Source organism: Plectropomus leopardus, chromosome 10 (assembly GCF_008729295.1).
Source record: "Plectropomus leopardus isolate mb chromosome 10, YSFRI_Pleo_2.0, whole genome shotgun sequence".
In the NCBI taxonomy this organism is placed as follows: domain Eukaryota; kingdom Metazoa; phylum Chordata; class Actinopteri; order Perciformes; family Serranidae; genus Plectropomus; species Plectropomus leopardus.
The window spans coordinates 8,639,461-8,661,733 of NC_056472.1; the positions used below are offsets into that span (position 1 = coordinate 8,639,461).

The 22,273-nt window shown below is 38.0% G+C and overlaps 1 protein-coding gene across 1 annotated transcript in view; it reads left to right on the forward strand.

Annotated features, from left to right (window-relative positions):
- Positions 1–19,822, forward strand: part of LOC121949092 (polycystic kidney disease protein 1-like 2) — a 42,886-nt gene extending 23,064 nt beyond the window's left edge. Inside the window, exons 23-40 of the mRNA XM_042494692.1 lie at positions 1,364–1,542; positions 2,877–3,023; positions 3,796–3,995; positions 5,277–5,503; positions 6,336–6,525; positions 8,024–8,270; positions 9,117–9,351; positions 9,490–9,577; positions 10,061–10,195; positions 10,634–10,819; positions 12,063–12,393; positions 13,422–13,555; positions 13,806–13,933; positions 15,090–15,250; positions 16,248–16,458; positions 16,811–16,912; positions 17,041–17,172; positions 19,622–19,822. Coding sequence (XP_042350626.1) covers positions 1,364–1,542; positions 2,877–3,023; positions 3,796–3,995; positions 5,277–5,503; positions 6,336–6,525; positions 8,024–8,270; positions 9,117–9,351; positions 9,490–9,577; positions 10,061–10,195; positions 10,634–10,819; positions 12,063–12,393; positions 13,422–13,555; positions 13,806–13,933; positions 15,090–15,250; positions 16,248–16,458; positions 16,811–16,912; positions 17,041–17,172; positions 19,622–19,822 — 3,234 coding nt within the window. The remainder of the gene's footprint in view (positions 1–1,363; positions 1,543–2,876; positions 3,024–3,795; positions 3,996–5,276; positions 5,504–6,335; positions 6,526–8,023; positions 8,271–9,116; positions 9,352–9,489; positions 9,578–10,060; positions 10,196–10,633; positions 10,820–12,062; positions 12,394–13,421; positions 13,556–13,805; positions 13,934–15,089; positions 15,251–16,247; positions 16,459–16,810; positions 16,913–17,040; positions 17,173–19,621) is intronic.
- The last annotated feature ends 2,451 nt before the right edge of the window (positions 19,823–22,273 follow it).

Genomic DNA, 22,273 nt, shown 5'->3' on the forward strand with positions numbered 1-22,273 from the left:
TTGTACAAATTAAAGGCCACCCATTTGTGGGTTTTTTTGCCTTCGCTCTGGTGATAGCTATGGCAACATCACTGGTGTAATCTAATGTATTAGATCTTTATGCTCATAGGTCAAATGTCAAGGTTACTGTGACCTACTGTGATCTCATTAAAGCATGCCAATCATCAAATGTCTGTGACCTCACAAAACATGGTTATGACCATAACTCAAGAATTAAAATGTTGATTATGTAAAAAAATCACACAAATTGCTAATATAATTTAATGATGAAGTAATGGCATTTTATATACAAAAAGTCAAAGGTCATCATAATGTTCGGCAAAAACACTTTTCTAGGGAAACATTTGGTCAGACACTGAATTGGTGACACAAATCTTTGTTCCAACTTTGAAACTGAGCTGATTGTATAGATCTTTTGTGCTGCCAGGGGGAAGATGTTTATGAAGCAACCAATTTTTCACAGACATGGATGTGAACTGTAACTGCAATTTGACCAGTCTGTGGAGGAATACAACCACCAGGCGGTTATTCCAGTTTAGCTACCCTTTATATTATGTCTGTAGAGGCAATAAACACAGTGACCACAGGGGAAGATGTAAAAATGGTCAAGAAAAATCCAGATGACACCATAACAGCGCATTTAGCACTGACGCTAACACATTAGCCATAATAATGTAATTGATGATGTATCAGTATTGTGTTTTCAGCTTGTTCTAATGCTATGTGCCTGCCCCCCCCTTAAATTCATTATAGAAACATTTATATTTTGTTTTTAATTAAGTTGTTGGTTTTAAGAGGGGGAGTGCTTTTATTTGTCAACCTTTTAGAAATGTTTTTATCAGCAGATCATTCAAGCTATCCCGCTCCCTTTTCAGTTTTCTGATTATTCATATATTTTTTTTAAAGTCCAAAGCTAAATTCATATGGCTTACTTTGCTGAGTGTTTGTATTTGGCTTTTCCTGAGAGAATATGTTGAATGTCACTGAATCAGTCTGGAGAAAATGTTGTGTAACAATCTGTATAATTTTGATATTTTTTACAATTACACTGATCGGCCTGTGAAAGGGCGGATTTAACATTCATTCCTATGTAAATTGCAGAGTGTCTTGAACTTTGCTGATGACATTTAACGTGACTTATTGAAATCATTATTCTTATTTATCAATTCCATCATTTTTAATTGAATTGGACTTTTTAGCCAAAGGAGCCAAAGGTTTTACTATTTCCTAAGGCTTCCCGTTGCTTAATTATCAAAGTGGAGGTCTTGCCGATAACAGCCCAACCCTCACCTGACCCCTCCATTACGTTTTGTCTGAGTTTCAGACTTTTCAGTTTAAAATACAGTGTGGTGAACTTTTTCAGGTTACAATTATTCTGCTGGGTGCCGAGGGAAATAGTGAACCACATCACCTGACGGATCGAAAGAAATGTGTGTTTGAGAGAGGCGCGGTGGATGTATTCCTGATAACTACACCCTTCTCCCTGGGAGACCTGCAGGGTATCAGACTGTGGCACAATAACTCAGGGAGTCATCCAGCCTGGTAGGCAAATACTGAAATGTCAGAACCTTGAAAAAAACATTGTAAAAATGACAATGGGGGATCAATAAAGGAATATTCTATTTTCTACCGCATTAGAAGCTGCTGTAGTATAACATAAGCCATGCCATTCATTTTGTAGAAGTCGATGTGACATAGAACACTGCGAACATTGAACATTCTGCAAGTACAATATGTCTGGGCACACAATTGTTCATAATTACTTGCTCTTTATCAAGAGAACACAGTCATCAAATACAATTCAGCTGTCACACTAGTGCTCCTTTACCATAACTACACAATGTATTCTCACTGTGGTCTGTTCAGCAGTGGTGCTGTTTGTTCTGGGTGTCCGCAGACTCATCCAAAGGTTTTCTACATAGCCCTGGAAAACATAGGCTATGTATCTGTTTCATAAACAAGAATAGGCCAAATAATAATAAAAAACACTGGATTCAATAATCTCAAATTCCATTCATACTTGTACTTGAATAAATGTACTTAGTTACACTCCACCACTGTTAAACAGTAAATGGACTTGCACTTCTAGTTGTTTCACCAGTCAAAGCACTTTCACACTACAAGCCACATTCACCCATTAACACAGATATTCTGATAAACTGGTGGCCAAGGCTACTGTTAAAAACCACCTGCTACTAGTTTTTCAATCATTCATTAAAGTTTTACTATGAGTGGGGTCAAATACGCACAAATAATGAACCAATGTACACAAGTATAGAAATTATTGGTAAATATACAAATGCAGAATGAAGATCATTATTGGATTCACAAAACCGATACAGTCACCATTCTCTTTTAAGATAAAAAACCCCCCACAATATTAAAAAAAAAGAGGCAAAGCACCCAACCCAGCAAAAATCACACTTATTTTTTCCAAATATTGAACATAAGGTTTCCAGATGGCTTCAAACAGGTTCACCACAAGTTTTTTTCCAACTCAAGTCAATACATTTTTAATGATAGTAGTTGGAAAACATTCTTTTACTACTCAGTACTAATTACTAAAAACTATTAATATTTTTAACATTACATTTGAAAATGAATATAAAAAGATTAAGCAAAAATGTTTTTAAGGTACTGTCAAGTGCTAGAGTGCATTAAAAAGGGATCAAAACAGAGCCTATTCTTTAAAAAAAATTCTCAGGGAAGGATCCACGCGGCCCCCGTACAGAGGTCTGGGCTAAGCCCCCAGTGTTGTCAAATCCCAGAAATGCCTCTGCTGTTTAGCACATAAAACAAAGTTTCTCACGGCTGACTTTTTATAGTTTAAAAGTTGTTAAAGCCTTTACATTTGCACTGCTTTTCTGTTCCCTCAGGTATGTAGGCAATGTCATGGTGCAGGATCTACAGACGGAGCAGAAATGGCATTTTCTATGCAACTCCTGGCTGTCGGTAGACTCATGCGATTGTTCCCTTGATAAAGTTTTTCCTGTTTCGACAGAGATGGATTTAATGAGGTTCAGGTGAGGTAAAATCATTCAAGTACTGGGCAATAAAATCATACACACAAGCACACTGCTGACAGTCTGAAGCTGAATGTGAGACTCAGTTAGGGTGTTTTCATCTGAATCTGAATTATGGGAGCTCAGATAAAATGCAAATGCACATGTTTGTAGTTTCAATAATGTAGTGTTTATCGCTCAGTTTTTGAGACCATCAGGCAGGGTGTAGCTTGAGCTCCCACTTCAGTGTTCCAGCACTTGTGCAATTTGTTTGATGAGACAGAAATCAGACAAGGCAAGGTACAACTTAAGTGTTCTTCACAGCAATGCAAGCAAAAAGCTGCCAAAACCCAGGCTGGCCCAAGATTTATTTGTTTTCAGTACAACTGTTGCAAAGAAAAAAGTCCATTGATAAACTAAAAACTGTAAATGAGCCACATATAACCTAGATATTTATACCTTGGTGTATTTTCACAAGGCAATTTAAATATGTTACAGGAAAATGAAAAATTAACAGCCCTGAGTGTACCTGATCAAATCACTGAACAGCTGAATTCAACTACTTACAGATCAGTATGTCCTGTTTTCATATCTGGCTACAGACAGTTAGGATTAATTAGAATTAAATGTGAGTTTGATGGAATTCAAATAAAAATGAAAGAGCTATGCCAAGGATTTGCAGCAATGAAATGACTGAAAAGAGATTTTTAAAAATATATCAGTAACTGGTAGATTGCTGAGGTTGAAGTGTTTTTTATTTCACAGTGTACCATTTTTGTTTTGTTTTTCCCAGTAACTTGTTCTTTATGAAGACTACAAAGGATTTCAGTGATGGACACCTCTGGTACTCTGTGATCAGTCGACCAGCGAGCAGCACCTTCACCTGCGTTCAGAGGGTGTCCTGCTGCTTCAGCCTGCTGCTCTGTACCATGCTGACCAGCATAATGTTTTATGGCATCCCAACAGATCCCTCTGAGCAGACCATGGACCTGGGTACAACACATTTTTTACTCTAAAAAAACCACCAGCTCAAGTTTGCTTTAGAATACTTGAAACAAAATTCCAAAGCAGCTTCAAGGAGGTTTACACCAGTTATGCAACCGTCTAAATTAAATAGTGATGCTTTTGTATGACCTTCAAAAGTGAAAAGATATGTTTTTTTTCTAGATAGTTATTCCTAATTCCTATCACTGGATCCGATTGTCTTGCAAAGTCATACAAAACGATTTTATGGCACTCAGAGCCAATGATTCTAACTGTTAATTTTTCTTTGCAGTTTTGCAGTGAGTTTTATGGGGGCCAACTAAGAGGAAGCAAAAGCTGGGTTGTCTTTCGAGAATTTTTTATTTGTGATGTTACATTCTCTGACAGGAAGAGCAAAGAACTGACCGTAAATTAAAAAAAAAAAAAAAAAGGATAAGATAAGATAATCCTTTATTAGTTTCTCAATGGGGGGAATTTGCATTATTGCAGCAGCAAAGGGATATCAAAGCAACATATATGAAAAAAGATAGATAAAGCAATAAGAACAATAAAAATAGTACAAACAAGATACAAAACTCAACAAAATACTTAAACCAACTGTCAATGGATAATTTCATGTTGTGATAAACTGCATGTTGCACAATAGTGATAGAGCATGGGTGAAAAACATCAGTCAGCCTTTTTCGGTCATTTAGCAGAATTAAAAGGGAATTGTGCAACTTTGAAAGATTCAAAAGGAACTTTTGGAAGGAACCTTTACTTAACGTAAAAAGTCATGGAGGTTGGTCTTAGGCAAGGAAAGTTACTGTGTGGTAAGATGAAGTGAAAAAAACATGTTGACGGTTTGCCTTAAAATTACTCAGACTTAACATGGTTCTGAACATCAGTGTCGTTGGGATAGTCCTGTATTTTGTGGCTGATCCACAACCTGCCTCCTTAAGGGAGATGCTTCCTTGTTTATTCCTGTCAACACATTGGTTGTGTGATCGCAGCTTTACTTAATATGTAGATTTTACAAAAATTGCCAGCTTATGTTTACATCAGATATATACACATTTTGTTGCATTACTTAAAGGAAAACATACGTGCTGTGCATGAGAACAGCCTGAAGATGGTGGTGCTTACCGAAACACTTATGTCCACAGGGATTGCCAAAATCAACACTATAATGTCCTTGTAACTGCTTTAAGTCAGAACATGTATTCATATATTTGTGGACTAAAACATTTAAACATAAATGTGCACATCCATTAGGATGCCTCTTATCTCTCTTGCGCTCCATTTTTTCAGGTCACTTTGAGTTTAGTTGGCAGCAGTTCATGATTGGAGTTCAGAGTTCCCTCATCATGTTTCCTGTGAATATCCTGATTGTCAGTATCTTCAGAATGACTCGTCCTTGGGAGATGTCTTGTTGCAAGCGCAAAACAGAAAAATCAAATGCCACTGACCAAACCTCTTTCTCACAGACTAACACCGCCAACATGAATGACAACATCACTTTAGACACAGTCATCAAGGTAGGCGCTTCAAGTTTTTCATGTAGTAGGGAGCAATTCAAAGTGTTTGCCCTTAATATTTAGGACTGTTGCATTAGTAGCATTCAAATGATATAATGAACTTCAAGTAAGATACAATAAACACTAAAAAATGATGGATATGTTAACTTAATTATATGTATATATGTGTATATACAATTGCATATATTATATGGAATTTTATTTAGAAAAATATCATTGTATTTGGGTACAGATGTTAGAAGTGACCATTGTGGGTATAAGTATACTAACCTCAACATCTTATGAGTAGTTAAATGTGAATCATGTATTGCACTTAAATTGTGCGTAGATATGTATTCTTATTTTTTATGGGCATCTGCACTTCATCAGTATAAAATGCATTTATTGGTATTATATATATATTGTATGTATTTATGTGTGTGTGTGTGTGTGTGTGTGTGTGTGTATATATATATATATATATATATATATATATATTGTATTGTGGTGTTTCTTGCCAACTTTCACAGTGCATATTGTTTACACGGATAATTTGGTCACTTTAAAGTGACTAGAGTTATTATTCTTCATATCATGCAGTATGTTTTGCTGTCAAATGTGTGCCTACTGTCCTTTGTTGCATGGGGCATCTGCTTTTCATGTTCTCTGTGCTGTAACTGTGCATGCTGCATCAGTCTGTTAATTTTGGGGATTACAGATGGAAATTGTGCTTCCCTAAATTTCGTGCAACCATGTTTTGATTTCTTGTAACAGATCAGTGTCATTGCACCCTGTGCTTTTGATAAATTAATAAATTAAACCTAACTTGGAATATTGTTTTTTTTCTCTTCAGGATATCACAAGAATAACCTCTTCACTGTCTAAGACCGTGAAAAGCAACATGCCATGCAAAGAGGCTGAGTTTGGACCTGGACAACAAGTTGATATAAATGCTGTCCTTTTTGTGGTGGAGGACTTTATCAAGCAGAACAATAAGACCAGCGATACCGCCCACCCCAACCTCATTCAGCCTCAAATACTAGGTGTGTAAGTGCTGTGGATGGTGGATACTGTGACATTTGACTGTCTTTATTCCGCAGAGTGTGCTTATTGTATGGTTGTAATAGAATGCTGAAGCCCTGTCTCTTTTTAACCTTTGCTCTGCTTGACTTTCTAGATAGCTTTCACAGATTATTTTCAGTTGTCCTTTGAGTGGGTTTGTGCCGAAATTCTTATACAGTATTAATCCACTTGCAATTAAATGCAGTTGTTTTAATTTGATGTCATATTATCTCTATAAGTTAATTTACTATTAATTTTTTATTAAATCTAAATAGTAAATAAAGTAAAGTAAATCTATTTTTCTTTGTTGTAAAAAAAAATAACGACATAAATGCAAAGAGATGTGCTTAACCTACATCTATGTCTTCTACGAAACTTTGCACTTGGCCATGAACCTTAAGACTGATGATTTGTTCTCAAATGTACATAGAGATATGTGACAGATATGTGAAAAATTGGCCTACTATGACTTTTATGAAAATCTGAATTATTAATTATTTACTTATTTTATGTAAAATTGAAGAACAACAAAACCAAAAACTTATGATGTCATAAGTATCAAATGAAAAGGTGTACTAATTTTATCATGACATTGCCAAATCAAATCACAGTTGTGAGGTGTTGTGGAAGTTTTCCTTTCGTTTTTGATTTCCAAGGGTCATTCTCAATATCCATCTTTCAAAATGCCTTTGAACACAGTTAGATAGACCTATAATGAATGAGTGACAAAACACAATGTAGTGCTGAGTAATGAGCAAATGTTAATTAATTCCAGCATGCAGAGATGAGTTGCAATGGTGTAATAATATTTCATGTTTTCTGCATCGAAATTTGAACACAAAAAGTGTTTTGACTTACTTGAACTCACAGGAAAGGCCTAAACTGTTTTAGATCGACTTGTTGATCTTTGGAAATACCGCAGCATTGCTCCTCACAGTCATTGTCTCAAACATGCCCCATATTAGATAAATGGTTATAAATAGCCTACCATTTCCAAAGGAGAAGGGGACCAGTTGGTGCTGTCAGTGTAAGCAAAACACTTGCTAAAACACTTGCACAAAGATTTGTCTTGTTACCAGGGAATTGACTTTATACCCCGGGGCTACCACTTGCATGAAATTTTACAAACATTCCCCAGGGCTTAATTAATCTGCTTCATAAAAGTACAATGTTTAGAGAAAAAAAGAAGTGAGACTTTTGGGGAAATAAGAAAAATAAACAAAGTAACAGTCAGAAGTAGAGCTAAACACAAGCACACAGGCTGCATCTATTGCTAGCTAGCATACAGCTAACACACAGTTGCTACACCAAGTCTTTGGGATGGATAAACACAGACTGCTTGAATGATCGTGAGGTAAAATTTGCAGGAATGCTCAGCCAAAGAATTTTCTTAACTTTCTGTCTGAAAATCATGCAACATGTGCCACAAATAAGGAGGAAGACACAGTTTACCAAGACAAAAATTATGTTCATTTTTAGAAGGCAGTACTAGCATGCATCCTGGGTCAACAGTGGAGGGGATTCAAAAGAAGAGCAACAAAACCCAGTATCTATACCAGCAGCTGTGTCACATTGACAAAGAGCTGAGCATGCTGGGACCCTCCGGCTTCCCCACCCCACACAGCTACAGCCAGGCTCTGCAGCAGGTCCAGGGCATGAAGGGCTTTCTTGAAGATAAGCTCTTTAAAGTCAGTGATGTCAACCCAGATGAACTCACACAGAAGAGGTACAAAATCACTCACTAAAAAAGATCACAATGCTAGATTTGCATTTGTTAGCTTGTTATCTATAAATGGTGTATTTATTCTTCCTATCCAAGATGATCCAGAGCCTTAAAAAATCACTTGATAGACTTCAATTTATTTCATGTTTATTTGCTTTCTTTATTCTAAGTTCTTCATCAAACAGGCACCGTTGCCAATGGTGACTACTTGGAATACTGTTTTTCTATGTGCTTTCAAGGACACGCTAACTTCCAAAATGACAAAGTAGCTGCTGATAATCATTGTGTTTACAGGTTTTGGTCCCTGCACACAAGTGTATTTCCATGACATTAGAAGAACTCAATGTCTTGGTTCACATCTCACATTTTTTAGGTCACCAAAAAATGATTTTGAAAACAACTGGCGGCAAATTTAAACAAATGGTTCAACATTTTGCAAAACAGGCATTTCATGATGAGAACAAGCAAACATGTCAGCTAGCTTTCCTGGGGTCCGACAAGTAAATCATATTGTTTACACAAACAGAAATGTAACAGCAATGACTTGTGGTTTATGAGGCTTATATAATGTAAGAATGACTGGCATCCTCATGGGCCCAATTGTTCAGAGGTAAAATGAACTGATTTTTGCTATTGGATTGGATCAAATCTTGAGAACTAAAATTTACAAAGCCATAATCTAGTATGGTAGAACCTTATGAAGAACCTTTTTTTAGATATCATTGATAATGTATAATTAATATCACACATGTAACCTTTGTTTACACTGACATTTAATTTAAATGCAATTTTGAAATTATGATATTCAGTTGAGTTGAATTCTTCCACTGGTCTCACTTGCAGGTTGAGTCCTGCAGAGAGCACTGGGGTTGACACTAGTCAGAGGAAAAGGGCGTGCTGTCATGGCGGGCTTCCCTGGTGGTTTATTTTTGTCGGCTGGCTGCTTGTGATCACAAGCAGTGTGATAGCAGGATACTTCACAATGCTTTATGGGTTGAAATTTGGGAAGGAACGTTCTGTGAGCTGGTTGGTGTCCATGATTGTCTCATTTTTTCAGAGTATCCTCATTATCCAGCCATTGAAGGTGAGAAAAAGCTCCAAGAGACCCAAACCTCTGATGCCTCTGATATGAACACAGTTTATTATTTTTGTTTTAGATATGCTAAATATTAACATTCATAAGGACATCTATATTGACTTATGTTCATGCCTTTTACCACAGGTGCTGTGTCTTGCAATCTTTTTCGCCCTTGTAATAAAGAAAGTTGATGAGGAAGAATTTCAAAATGTGGAGTTTGAAGGAAATCAAGGTAAAAGATTAAAAGCTCCAGCCCTTCTCATTCTGAGCTTGTAAAAAAAATAGTGGCCCTTTGTGATGCCTAAAGGCACCTCTAGCTCACGCATGAAATGCCGTGAGCTAGAGGACAGCATCCGATGAGAACACTGCCAGATAGCAGCTGTTGGGGTGTTACTTTACTTAGGTGGACAGCCGGATGCCACCTGCCGCGTTCGCATAACACTCGCACGGGCAGCGTCATTTGAGAATGCAGCCAAATGGCACCTTGTGCATTTGTCGCCATTGCGGTAGGCATCACCGAATATTAACACCAGACACAGAAGGATACCAAAAACGCAATATGTAGACATAAAAGTCCACTGCAAAGCAGCAGCATTTGACAGCTAGATGACAACTTGTTTGAAACTCCCCAGGTACGCTTTACTAGTTTTAGATTTTGACTTGTTCATCAGAAATGTTCAGTTGTGTCAATAAACAAATACCTCTTAACCCACAGAGGAGTGCAAGGGCCAACAGGTGGTCAGAAGGGATAGCAGCCTCTATGAGCCTCCTCCTCCTGCAGACATTGAGAAGATGAGAAGGAGAATAATTATGGAACAGAAAGCCTTCGCCCTCCTCAAGGAGATTTTGAGTGAGTAGAAACGCTATTCTATGGCCATAAGGCAAAGTTTTATTGTTAATGCAATGCAATCAACTTATTATTCACAGGGTACCGTGTACAATTTAGGGCAAACTCACACTTTGCACACTATGGAAATTTCCCCATTATAACTCCAATTGTCAACCATAATTACTTACTCTGCCATTAACTGATTTTCATCCAGCAGCAGGCCTTTTTCCCTGCAGACACTTTGGCACGTCATAGTAAGGAAAGCCCAGATGTAAATGATAGAATAAATGCTGGCTGAATGCCATGGTGTTGTGACAGTAAAAACCACAGCTGGGAAATAAATAAATGTTTCCTTGGAAATTGCAGCATCTGCTTTAAATTAATTTTAACTGGCTCTGATCCCCAGTTCTATTATTGCACAACTAATTTGGAGAACTCTAATGTGCCCATTTGTTGCAGCCTACATGGCGTTTATGTGGATGTTGCTGCTGGTGGCATACGGCCAAAGAGATCCCAATGCTTTTTTCTTGAACCAACACATCCGGAGCAGCTTCAGTAGAGGGATCTCAGGCAGCATGAGTCTTGGAGAAGTGTTCACTTGGGCCAACACATCACTGCTTAGTAACCTTTTTGGAGTTTATCCAGGTAAATATGTGTCCCTCATGCAGAGGGGGAAGAGGTGATCAGGCCCTGTGGTTGTAATATTAATAATCAAATGATTTTTTGTTACATTGCCTTGTGGCAAAGCAGCTTTTCTATGTTTTCTATGGCCAACATAGTCTTGTGCCAAAAGTGTGAAAGCTGTTTAAAACCTTGGTTGCTATCCAGAGAAGCAGAGGGGTGTTCAACGAAGCCAGATCAGTGCCTTAGCGAGGTATGTAGAGTCTACAGCTAAGGTTTTCAATACTACAAAGGTGGCTCTCTTTTAATGTGGTTAGATCACCATGGGAACAGGAAAACTTAACCTGGTCGGGAGCAAGTTATGCTTTGACTTTCAGCTTGTTATCAGCTGAGAAGCATCTTTCACAGCTTCTTTTATAATCAGTGTCAGTATATGAGCGATACAAATTAAAAACATGTAAACATGTTGAGCTGTATTGTGACATAAATGCTAGCTAACGAAGCTGTGCATTTACAGTAACGCTGTATGCATCGCAAAGCATTTTTTGTTTTTGAACACAGGAGCCTACAGTTTATCCGTGATGCAGAAAATCTGAGGAAGAATATTGTTTACCTTATTCATTACACTGTGCATCACACTAATCTTGGGTACCCACCTTGAAACTGCGCTTGATTGTATAAATCTTACCTGCTACCGGGTTGAACGTGTGTTAAGCATCTATGTTTTTGCAGACACGATGTAACAAGTGCAGGTTCACATGGAAATCTAATATAGTGTCTTACACATTCCTTTCATATTCAATGGCAGAAAGTAGCGCTGCCTTTACACCTGTAGGTGTATTGTCTTGTATGAATTAACTATATTGGTAAACTGACGGGAGTTTTACTGCAGGACTCTGGCCATGCACAAAGGCTGAATAGAATGCATTGCAAGAGGTAACAAAGTTAACATATAGAATCAATAAAAATGCACAATAGTTATAATTTTTAAAAAAATTGCTCACAGTGAGTTGGTACATTTGTCAACCTACTGAAGCTGGATAAAGTTAACTCAGTATTGTACAAGAACTGTATTGTGCACTATTGCAAACTGAACCTAGAACAATTCTCTCTGTGAAATATCCCTGAATATCCCTGGCTCAGACCGCATTAACTGACCAAAGTGTTGAATGTGTGACATACAGCAACTACACACCAAAAGTTACCTTGATTCATTATTGTCTGAGAAAAAAAGTAATCAAAGAAACTGTAACGTGCTGTGTTTCAGGCTTTATCACAGATGGAAACTCCAAGCTTGTGGGTAATGCCCGTCTTCGTCAATTAAGGGTGCAGAAGAACTCCTGTGAGACTGCAGGCAGCATGCTCCAGTTTGTACCAGACTGTCACGCTCATTATTCATGGGAGGCAGAGGACAGGGGCTCCTATGACCCTGGCTGGAACCAAACTGTGAGGGATAATATCTCCACGAGCACTTCCAGCCCTTGGATGTACCAGACACAGGAGCAGCTTAGGTCTCATCCTGTCTGGGGCAAAATGGTGCTCTACAGGGGAGGTGGCTTTGTAGCAGAGCTTGGCCCTGATTTGCAAAATGCCAGCAGGTACGTACATTAGAAAACTGGAATGCATCAATAAGAGAACTGAAGAAAATCTATTCATTACATTATTTGACTGTAAGTTTAAAGTCCCCCTCCTCTCAAAAACTGCTTTTTTTCTGTTTATGTCCCCTTAAATCTCTGAGCTTAAATATACTAACATTTAACTGTGCAAGTTTGCCACTAGAGAGGTGTTCTCACATTCCTCTACTGAAGGGGGTAACATCAGTGCACTTCCCTAAAAATCAGAGAATCAAACGTTTCCCGGGCAAGCTAGATTAGGTTCCTCACAAATACAAATGCGAATAGCTGTCTTATAGACACACCTACCGACAGAGGAACAACATTGGCAAAGAAACCCAAAGCCTCCAGCACAAAGGGAACTTCTCATTTCAGAGAGAGTTTGCATCATAGTGAAAGTCTTTACAGCAATAAGAGTAAAATGTGCAGTTTTTGGATATAAACTGAAATGGTGTGAAATGTGGAGGTCCTGAGCTGTTGTAGCTACATGTGGTCTTCTATTGTGAAGCTTGTTGGATGCGTTGCCAAATTCAAGGAAACTACTTTTGTATCACGTTGTATAGTAAAACTGCACACTTTAAAGTCACCTTTTATTGTGATAATCCAAAGGCATAATCTTGATATGCCACACCTGTCAGGTGGATGGACTCCCCTTTAAAAGTGCTCGGATTTTTACACATTTTTGACCAAAATTTGAGATAAAAGTATCTTTTGAGTGCATAAAAAGTCTTAGATCTTTATCTTAAATCTGTGAGAAATGGGAGCAAAAACAAAGGTCATAGCATAAAAACATGTTTGGAAGGGGACTTTAAATTATCCTTAGTGAGTTATAAAGATTTAGTGACACTCAGATTTATCAATCACTACATTACGGTTAAAAATATGGCAATGTATAGACATGGTTTCTCAAGCAAAGCTGTTGTAAAGTACCATTTAAAGACAAGTGTAACACTTAAGAGGAGAAAACAGAGAGGTTCCATCAGTAAAAGCAATCTTGTATACTTCATCTGCAGCACCCTCGAGTGTCTCTTCAGAAACACGTGGCTCGATGTGTACACAAGAGCCATCATTGTGGAGTTCACCATTTATAACGCTAATGTGAACCTCTTCTGCATCGTCACACTGTTGCTGGAGACCACAGCTGTAGGTAAGGTTGTTTCCTCTGAATAGACCAAAAATTAGGCATTCGCAGCTTTGACAAAGAAGTGGACATGAATGCAGCTTTGTTGACGTGGATTTTCAGGAGAATGTATAACACTGTTAATCAATCTGTTCATCTTAGACTATTCTGCCCTATAATTTAACTGTAATTTCTGTGATTTTTCCCATCATCATCTCAGCACGCAATAAGATCATGCTAGCCTGTATGTGCTAAACTGTTCGTGTTGATTTTACAGGAGCATTTCAGTTCCGCAGTGAGCTGCAGAGTGTTCGTCTTTACCAATCAACCGGTGGCCTTCACATCTTTGTTATGGCTGCTGAGATCATATACCTGCTTTTCATCCTCTATTACATGTTCCTGCAGGTACAAACTAACATGACTTCTACAAAATGTGCATCCAGTCCCTGTAATTGCTTGGTATTTTGTTATCGTGTGCATCTGATTTTAAATATTTACTGAGACTCCCAGGGGCTGAGAGCTCCACAAACTCAGACTGACCTCATAATATGCACAGAAGGCTCATTAGTCTGTTGACATCAACCCTGTAACCCTTTTAAGACTGCAGAAGCTTTTTGGTTTCAAACCAATTTCCCCTGGTCATGCCACTGATGTTTGCTACACAGACCGGCAAAAATCATGAAGCCTCTATGTTTAAACTGTGCATGTGGTAAACTCATTAAACTTTAACTACTGATTTGCTTGTAAATCCTATAGAAACACTCTGCTTTTTTCTTTCAACCCTGGTGAAAGAAACAGGACATTAAATTGCCCTTTTTAACCTTCACATAAGGAAAGAAATATAGGAAGACATTTGATGATGATGTTGCTGTTATTGTGAGGCTGTAATAGCATTAATCTTCACTGTGATTTGTGATTTTCTTTCATATAACACCTCTTAGTCAGGTCACAATCACTGCTCCTTGTTCTTCTAAAGCACAGTTTTTTTTTATCAAAGCACAATGTAATTTCTCAAGTATAATTTTCCACTTTTTTCAGAGCCATTTTGGCGTAAATAATGGGTGTTGTTCATCATGACGTGACATGGTTCTGAGACATTATGGTCATACTTCCTTTGCAAATAAACTTGTCTCAAGAGTATTTTGGTGTCAGTAACTGAATTTTCAATACGGCACTTGATAAAATGTAATACAGGAGATCAAAGTCAGCACTGAGATCAAAGTCTCACAAGGAGTAAAGAAGTAATGCATATTAACTTAGAATGCAAATTGCAGAAAATGTGACGCATCTGACTGTAAACTGAGTAAGTGAGAAAAAAGCTTTCAAAACCCTTAGAAGTATTTTGGTTACATAATACTAAATGTGGTAAGACACCAGCAAAATTTAAATCGTCTACACCCAGCCCCTTCATTAGATTAGAAACATATAATTTTAAAGTATATATAAAATGCATGTGCTTATAAATTTGAGTTTTTAGTGGAAGTTTAATTATGGTTATGCACACTAACTCACTGATGTTGAACTACATATGACAGCTCTGTCTCTTTTCTTTCCCTGGCAGGGCAAATTAATGAAGCAGCAGCGATGGGCTTACTTCAGGAGCAAGTGGAACCTCCTTGAGCTGACTATCATCTTACTGAGCTGGAGCGCCGTGGTTGTCTTCATAATGAGGACTCTTCTTGGGAACCGCGATGTGACCTACTATCAAAACCACAAAGACCAGTGAGACTCTCATAACATGTGCTAAACTTAAGGTTTGATCCTTAGTTTGTAGAAGTTGCACAGTGGATTTTAAATGTGGCTAGCTTCTGATGCTATTAAGCCATTATAGCAGCACATCTATACACGGGCAACCACTTTAGTCCATACTAAAATATCTCAGAAAGAGGTAAAGATAATTGTTTAATACAGCTAACAGGTGTACAGATTAACAGATGATGTGATGATTAAGATTTGACAGAAAACCTTTGGCGCTTGGACTCCAGGGGGGGAGATTTGTAATCAAGGGGCATCTGAGTAGCAGCAGAAAAATTCCCCATTAAGTTAAGACAGCGATGGTGGCTGATGACTCTGAGATTGATGGCTGATGAGGCTGATGACTCTGCAAAGAATAGGGGGAAATGGAAGGTTGAGGGTGCACACAACCAGATGTTGTCATGCCGAACTCATAAAATAACACGGCTTTGTCAGGGCTCTTGGCATAAGTGCATGATGCCAAAAGGTCCCTTTTGCATGCTTTAAACACTGCTGCATAAGACTGAAACATTGCTGGTAAAAATGTATTATATGAGTGTCAGAGCATCTTTAGGGTGGATGGGAGGTTGACGGGTCCAACAAAGCCTGGATTTTCATGAGGAAATCTGGTGTTTGCTTTCCCTCTGAATGTAATGTTGTTTTTTTCTCACACCTAACCATGTGCCTGTTTCCCATAATCCTAACCATTTGTGTCATTTGTTGATATCCTGGCATTGGTTGCCATGTGTTTTTGTTGCTTAAACATCATGGTAGCAGCATCTAGGAATGTAACAAGGATATGCAGATACCTAAAATGTAATATTTAGTCGCACATGAACACCACTTTTATGATGTTTAAATCCTAAATGCAATTGCCAGAGGAAAAGTTACACTACAGTCACATTACTCAAAATCCCTACCACAACAAAGTTCCGAAGATGTGTTTTTTCCTCTGTGACAACTCACATGTTTACTGTGTCTCTAGATTTGCCAATTTCCATGAGACAGCCACAGCAGACTTTGTGCTCCAGTATCTGATCGCTTTCCTGGTTCTGTTCGCCACCTTCAAACTGTGGCACCTGCTCAGACTGAACCCCAAGATGAACATGATCACTGCTGCACTGCAGCGGGCCTGGAGTGATATATCCGGTTTTCTTATGATCATTGTGATCATGTTCGTGGCATATTCTGTTGCAGTGAGTATTTGCCTATTTTCACAAAGATCAGAGTCTTTCCAGTTCTTGTTCAATACATAGGTAAGAATATTAAGTTAATGCTAAGTTTTGAGTCATCAGGTCTTAAATAATACAATTTGGGGGATTTTTGTGATAATAGCGGTGTTTTGTGAGGTTGTCTTTAATATATTCATGAATTTTAATCAAACTGACAGCATTCTCCATGGTTAAAGTGGTAATATATAAAGTGTATGAAATCCTCATGATCTAGCCTTATCTCCAACATGATCTATTTAATTAAACTTAAAGCTAGATCGACAGAAATTATTTCAGTGGTTCCTCTGCTGATAAAATGGTTGACCTTTCTTTCTAGTCCAATGTGATCTATGGCTGGAGGATTTCCTCATATAGAACTTTCATGGATGCTCTTCTGAGAATCATCAGTTTGCAAGTAGGCATCTTTAATTATGACGAGGTACGTGAGCTCTTTCCCTACTCACAAATTTGCTGTGCAAAACAAGCCAAAATTCATATTCACGATGTAGGATTTTCCCTCATCGGCTCAAACTGATATTGATGTCTCACTGGTGCACTGTTTGCCAGGTCCTGGACAGCAGCCCCGTGCTTGGTGGATTACTCTTCGGTTCTTGTGTTGTGTTCATTACATTTGTGGTGCTAAATCTCCTCCTCTCAGTCATACTCGTGGCATTCAACCAAGAGCAAATATATCACAAGGTAACATTTATTACAAGTCATTATTCTAATCAAGGTTTTTTTTGGTTACAAATCAGAGTATACTGTTTTAGGCATACAGTATACTATAGAAACTGTATCTTTTTGAAAAATATCCCAGTCAAGGTTTTTTTCCAAGGACACTTGTCTGCAAGACTAATGTCATCAGTTGATCAATTCATTTACAAATTTTCTATGAAGCAACCTCGTAGGGCTTGTGTTTTCTCTTTTACACACAAAAATAGTTTCTGTTTAAAATGCTGTAAACATCACTGCACCCAGACTTCCATGCATCCTTTATGATAGCATAGAGATAGAGATAGATTGTTGTTGTTTCATCTCTCACTTGAATATTGTGGTGCCAAAAGCCAGCTGTGGTCTGCACGGCTATTAAATACACTGCAACATTTGGATGGAGAATTATTTTCACTATATTACTTTTTCATTGCATTCCACCATTTTTCTTAATGTCTTATTCATCTCTTATGGTCATATAACACTTGCTTACAGAACTATGCTTCACTACCTCCACAATATCCAGTTAAGGTATTCCATTTCGTCTGTATCCTCAAGCGTTTATAAGGAGGTAGGAGGTATTCAAATCAGAGCAAAATAGAGAGTAAATACTGGACTTAGGGGGTCAAGTAAACACTACCTTTGCTCTGTGTCTGCTGGATGTGTATCTGCTAAAACCTTTGCTAAAGCAACTTTGAAAGGGCAAGTCTAGCACCTGCAGATCACACAGTCGTCCAGGTACAAAGAAATCCATATCAGTGTAGTGAAAATGTATTAAATTGTACTGACTGCCTGCTGCCTCATTATGCCGTCTAAATGCTTGTTTCTATTGCTGACCAGGGTACAGTACAAGGCTGAATGCCCTCAAAGTCCAAGGAAAATTTTATTTTTACCTACTCTTTATGCTCCTTCACACTTTGTACAGCTGCTGCCAAGACCCCTGTCAATCCTTCCAAGTCTCACAGAGACCTGACTGCTTTTAAATACCATGTGCAAGGTTGGTCTAATCACTGAAGAAGAAATGGCCAACATAAAAGCAGCTGAAGGTTGACATTGCCCACCTGTCCTCAGCAAATCTTTTTATTAGAATATTAATCCTTTTTCTCTATTCTGTGGCAGCTGTAGTGTACTTTACAGTGCGCCCCCCGTCCCCGTTGTTCATGCACAACCAAAGGCTTTACAATTATTGAATCAGACCCCCTGTGAGCCACAATTTGTGTAACTGTAGTTTACCAGTAATTTCTAAAAGAAAGTAGACGCCTACCATTGAAATGTGTGCAGATTTAAATAGAAACGGGCTCCTGTTTCAGCCTCAAGTACACATTAAGACCTATAACAAGCTGGAATAAAAAGGCAACATGTTGCTTTAGCACAGTAAATGATACATTTGATGTCTGAATTATGTTTTTTTTTGTGGAAATATCCATTATTGAGGGAAAGAAGAAAAACATCAGTATTTCAGGTGATTCCAAACTTCTGAACATTTATCATTATATAAATAAATAGAGTGAAATACAGTGGCATCCAATTACAGTGATCACAGAAAGTATGCTAACATGCACAATAGTTTGTTTTTTGCCCTTCTTACAAAAAAGACAATGGTCTCACTAAGCTGTTTACACTGTGAACAAAAGATATTTCCACTAACACTCTGGTATACATGCAGCCGTGATTATCAGAATTGTATATTTAAGATATGTCACAGAACATATAGATTTTTTAATACTAGCACTTTTTTCCAGGTCGTTTCTTTCTTTGTATTTATGTTTTACTTTCTGTTTTTGTGCAAATTTTAGGTCATTTTCAGGTATCAAAGGGTTAAAGAGTCAGTTTTGAAGTTTTGCAAGTGATGCAACAACAATACAAAAAGTCATTCTGGATTAGCCGGCCTGTTGCAAACATACACTGAAAAGACACAACAAGCTTGCCTTTAATATTGCTGAACACCCACAGAAGCTTGTTGAACCTGCTGAGAAGCTGTGGGCCTGTGATTTGCTTAGGAGTGACGGGACGTTAGTCATAAGTGCAGTGAGTCTGTTGATGTCACGTGTTCTTTAATCAGACAGATTAACTCAAGACACCAGTTTTCAACAATCTATCAATTTTGACAATTAAGAGTCACTGCAAGAGTAAATAACACTCCTTCCTGGTGCAGTTGCATAGTAACAAGAACAGGATTTTGGCAGCTTCTCTTTATTTTCAGCACATTCTTTTTTTTAGTGGAGCCATGGTAAACTGTTGGGGTTTTGTAACTGAGAAAGAACTGAATTGCCCTCCCATTTTGAGATGTTTTTTTTTCACATAGGAAAGGATGAAAATTGAGATAACTGGTCAGAAGCACATGATATGTCCTTAGCAGCAATTCGTGTGAAGAACATCACTCTAATGTTTCTTATCATTCAGAGAATGATTTTGTTGTCTCTCCTCTCTTCTCTAGCCCTCAGACGAGGAGGAGATTGTTGATCTGATGCTCAAGAAAATCTGCAGTCTTTTTGGGATCAGATATAAAGATACCAAAGATACCCTGGTGCCTGATGTGAACATGGACAGTGGCTTGACCCTTAATAACAGCAAAAATGTCCTGAACAATTCTTCCATAGATGTAAACATTTCTAAGACATCTGGCAACTCAGTATAGCAGTATTGCTTTAATTAGTTGGGTTTCATATATTTTGTATGTTATTTTTTCATACTTCTTTGCATGTTCCCTTCTAGCACAGTGTGCTACTTTGCAAATATTGCATGACTTCCACAATTACACAATACAAGAGGCGGGATAACTGGTGTGACACAGTAGGCAGATTTCCATGATAGATTTGGGCAAAACTGTTTTGAAAATGTTGATAAACCATCATTACAACTTATCTTGTGACGTTATGTGACGTTACTTCTCCTCTCCCAGGACATAGTTAGTTCAAAACATTAGCAGGTTTTTTCCTATTGCAGCCACTGCATTACCCATCATTGTTTCCAGTTGAAGGTGACACAGACGTGTTATGTGAGTGATAATGGAAAGGCACGTCCCTAATATGTGGGAGCGGTATGAGGGATTTCTGGTGAGGTGATAGTCCACAATTTCACAGTGGAATTGTGGATTAAAAACTTCTGGATGATCCACTCAACTTTTGACGAGTTATGAGATGCAATAACACCTCTTGTAGTGCCTGCTGCTCCATGCCCGAGAGTGTCAGTTCCTACCAACAAGCACATAGTCATAGCATCATGTGACTTATAAAAGCGAAAAAAAGTGGCCCCATTGTAGTTTTGCGAAATATGGCTTTTTCACATTGCCTGAAATACCTCCTTGTTTGAGCATGAAAACTGGTTTTATATTTGCAATTTCAATTTACGCAGTTCGAGGGTTAATGGAAACCTGCCTAGTGATGTGGGATACAGCTCATGTTCTATTAGTTCACACCAGAAATGATCGTGCAAATACAAAATGCAGAAAACATGGCTCAAAGAACAGAAAAATAAGACCTTAAAGGTTCTGTATGGACATACATTTCTCAATTACTCAGAAAACACATGTACATGTACACTGTGTTTTGTACAAATAGCAGTTCCTGTTTCAGTGTCAAGTGCACAATAATGTCAATAACAAGTTGGAATTAACGTGTGCTGCTGTGGCAAAATAATAATAGATTAGTCTAGGGTTTGCATTATTGAAATTTGTGTTGAGAATAATAGCCAAACAATACTATGTGACAGTATGTGACAGTGCTTTGACAAATTGAGTTAGAAATTAATCTAACCACTGATAGACTGGAGAGGGTCCAAAGAAATACTGCATGCCAAAATATTGCACTGCTGTGATATGATAATTATTGATCACAACGTACACTTTTCTGGCCCTGAAAACAAATTCAAAATCAAATTGTATTTGGGGGTATCAATTTTAAATGTAAATGATAGATTGAGTGTCTGAATTAAATTGTGAAAAACATCAATATAACAGGCGATTCAAAACATTTCAACTGTAGTGTACCTTTAGGTTTGTTTAGATGCATGCTATAATTTGTAATTAACGTTTGTCTTTTTATGTATATATTAAATTATACATGTTTGTGAGCATTGTATAATGTCATTGTTTGGTCACTTAAATCGCACCATGGCATTATGGTTCATGATCCTGGGTTTTTGTTTATATTCTGTTACATAGAGGACTTTGTTTTGGGCTTTTCTGTTTGTCTTTTTCTTGCATCATGTATTCATTTGTGTTTCTGTTTACTGTTTTATTTTGTAGATTCACTCATCATGTGTCATATCTGCTTTTACGTCCTGTCTTTACCTGACGGTTTTCTGTCACCTGTCTTCTATCAGTCTCGTTAGTCCTCCCCTGATCCCAGAGTCCTCCCTGCACACCTGTTCTGTTCTCTCGTGTTCCCAGTCATGCCATTGTCAGCCAGTCCCTGTGTTTCCCTCCTTTTACCCATGTCTACCTACCCCACCTGTGTCTCGTTCCTCTCATTACTTACCAATGTATATATATATGTGTCTTTTCCTGTGTCACGTCACTTGTGTTCTCCATTGTGTTCCCCGCTGTGTTTTTCTCCTATTTTATGAAGTCACTGATTATTCCTTGTGTTTCCCTGGTTGGTTTCAGTTTAGTTTTGATGAGTTTTTCGTCAGCATTAGTTGTTCACTTTTTGTTTGAACCACCTGTATGGCAAGTGTGGTTTTAGGACCCTGACTTATCAAGTACTCACCCTAGTTTTTGCAATCCAGCACCACTGGCACTATTCAGTCCTTGTCAGTTATGTTCAAGCCTTTTCAGCATGTTGAGTCAGCGTCAGAGATGTCAGAGATGGCAGAGCCCGTTGGTGAGAGAAATCCCTCTGATTGGCAGTTTAGCTCAGTGCAGAAGAAGAATGAGGATGTGGACTGTTACAGAAGTAAACAAGTACTATAGGAGTAAGGTTGAAACAAATCAAATACATCAAATAACTTGTTTTTTGGCCATTGGGCTCTCTAGTTTGTAAGAAACAGTTTGGAATCATGTCTTTTTTTTTTTTAGCACACAGTAAAAATCATTTGTTCTGCAACATTGGGTGGTGTTGGTAATGTGCTAACTTGCTAACTTGAATCA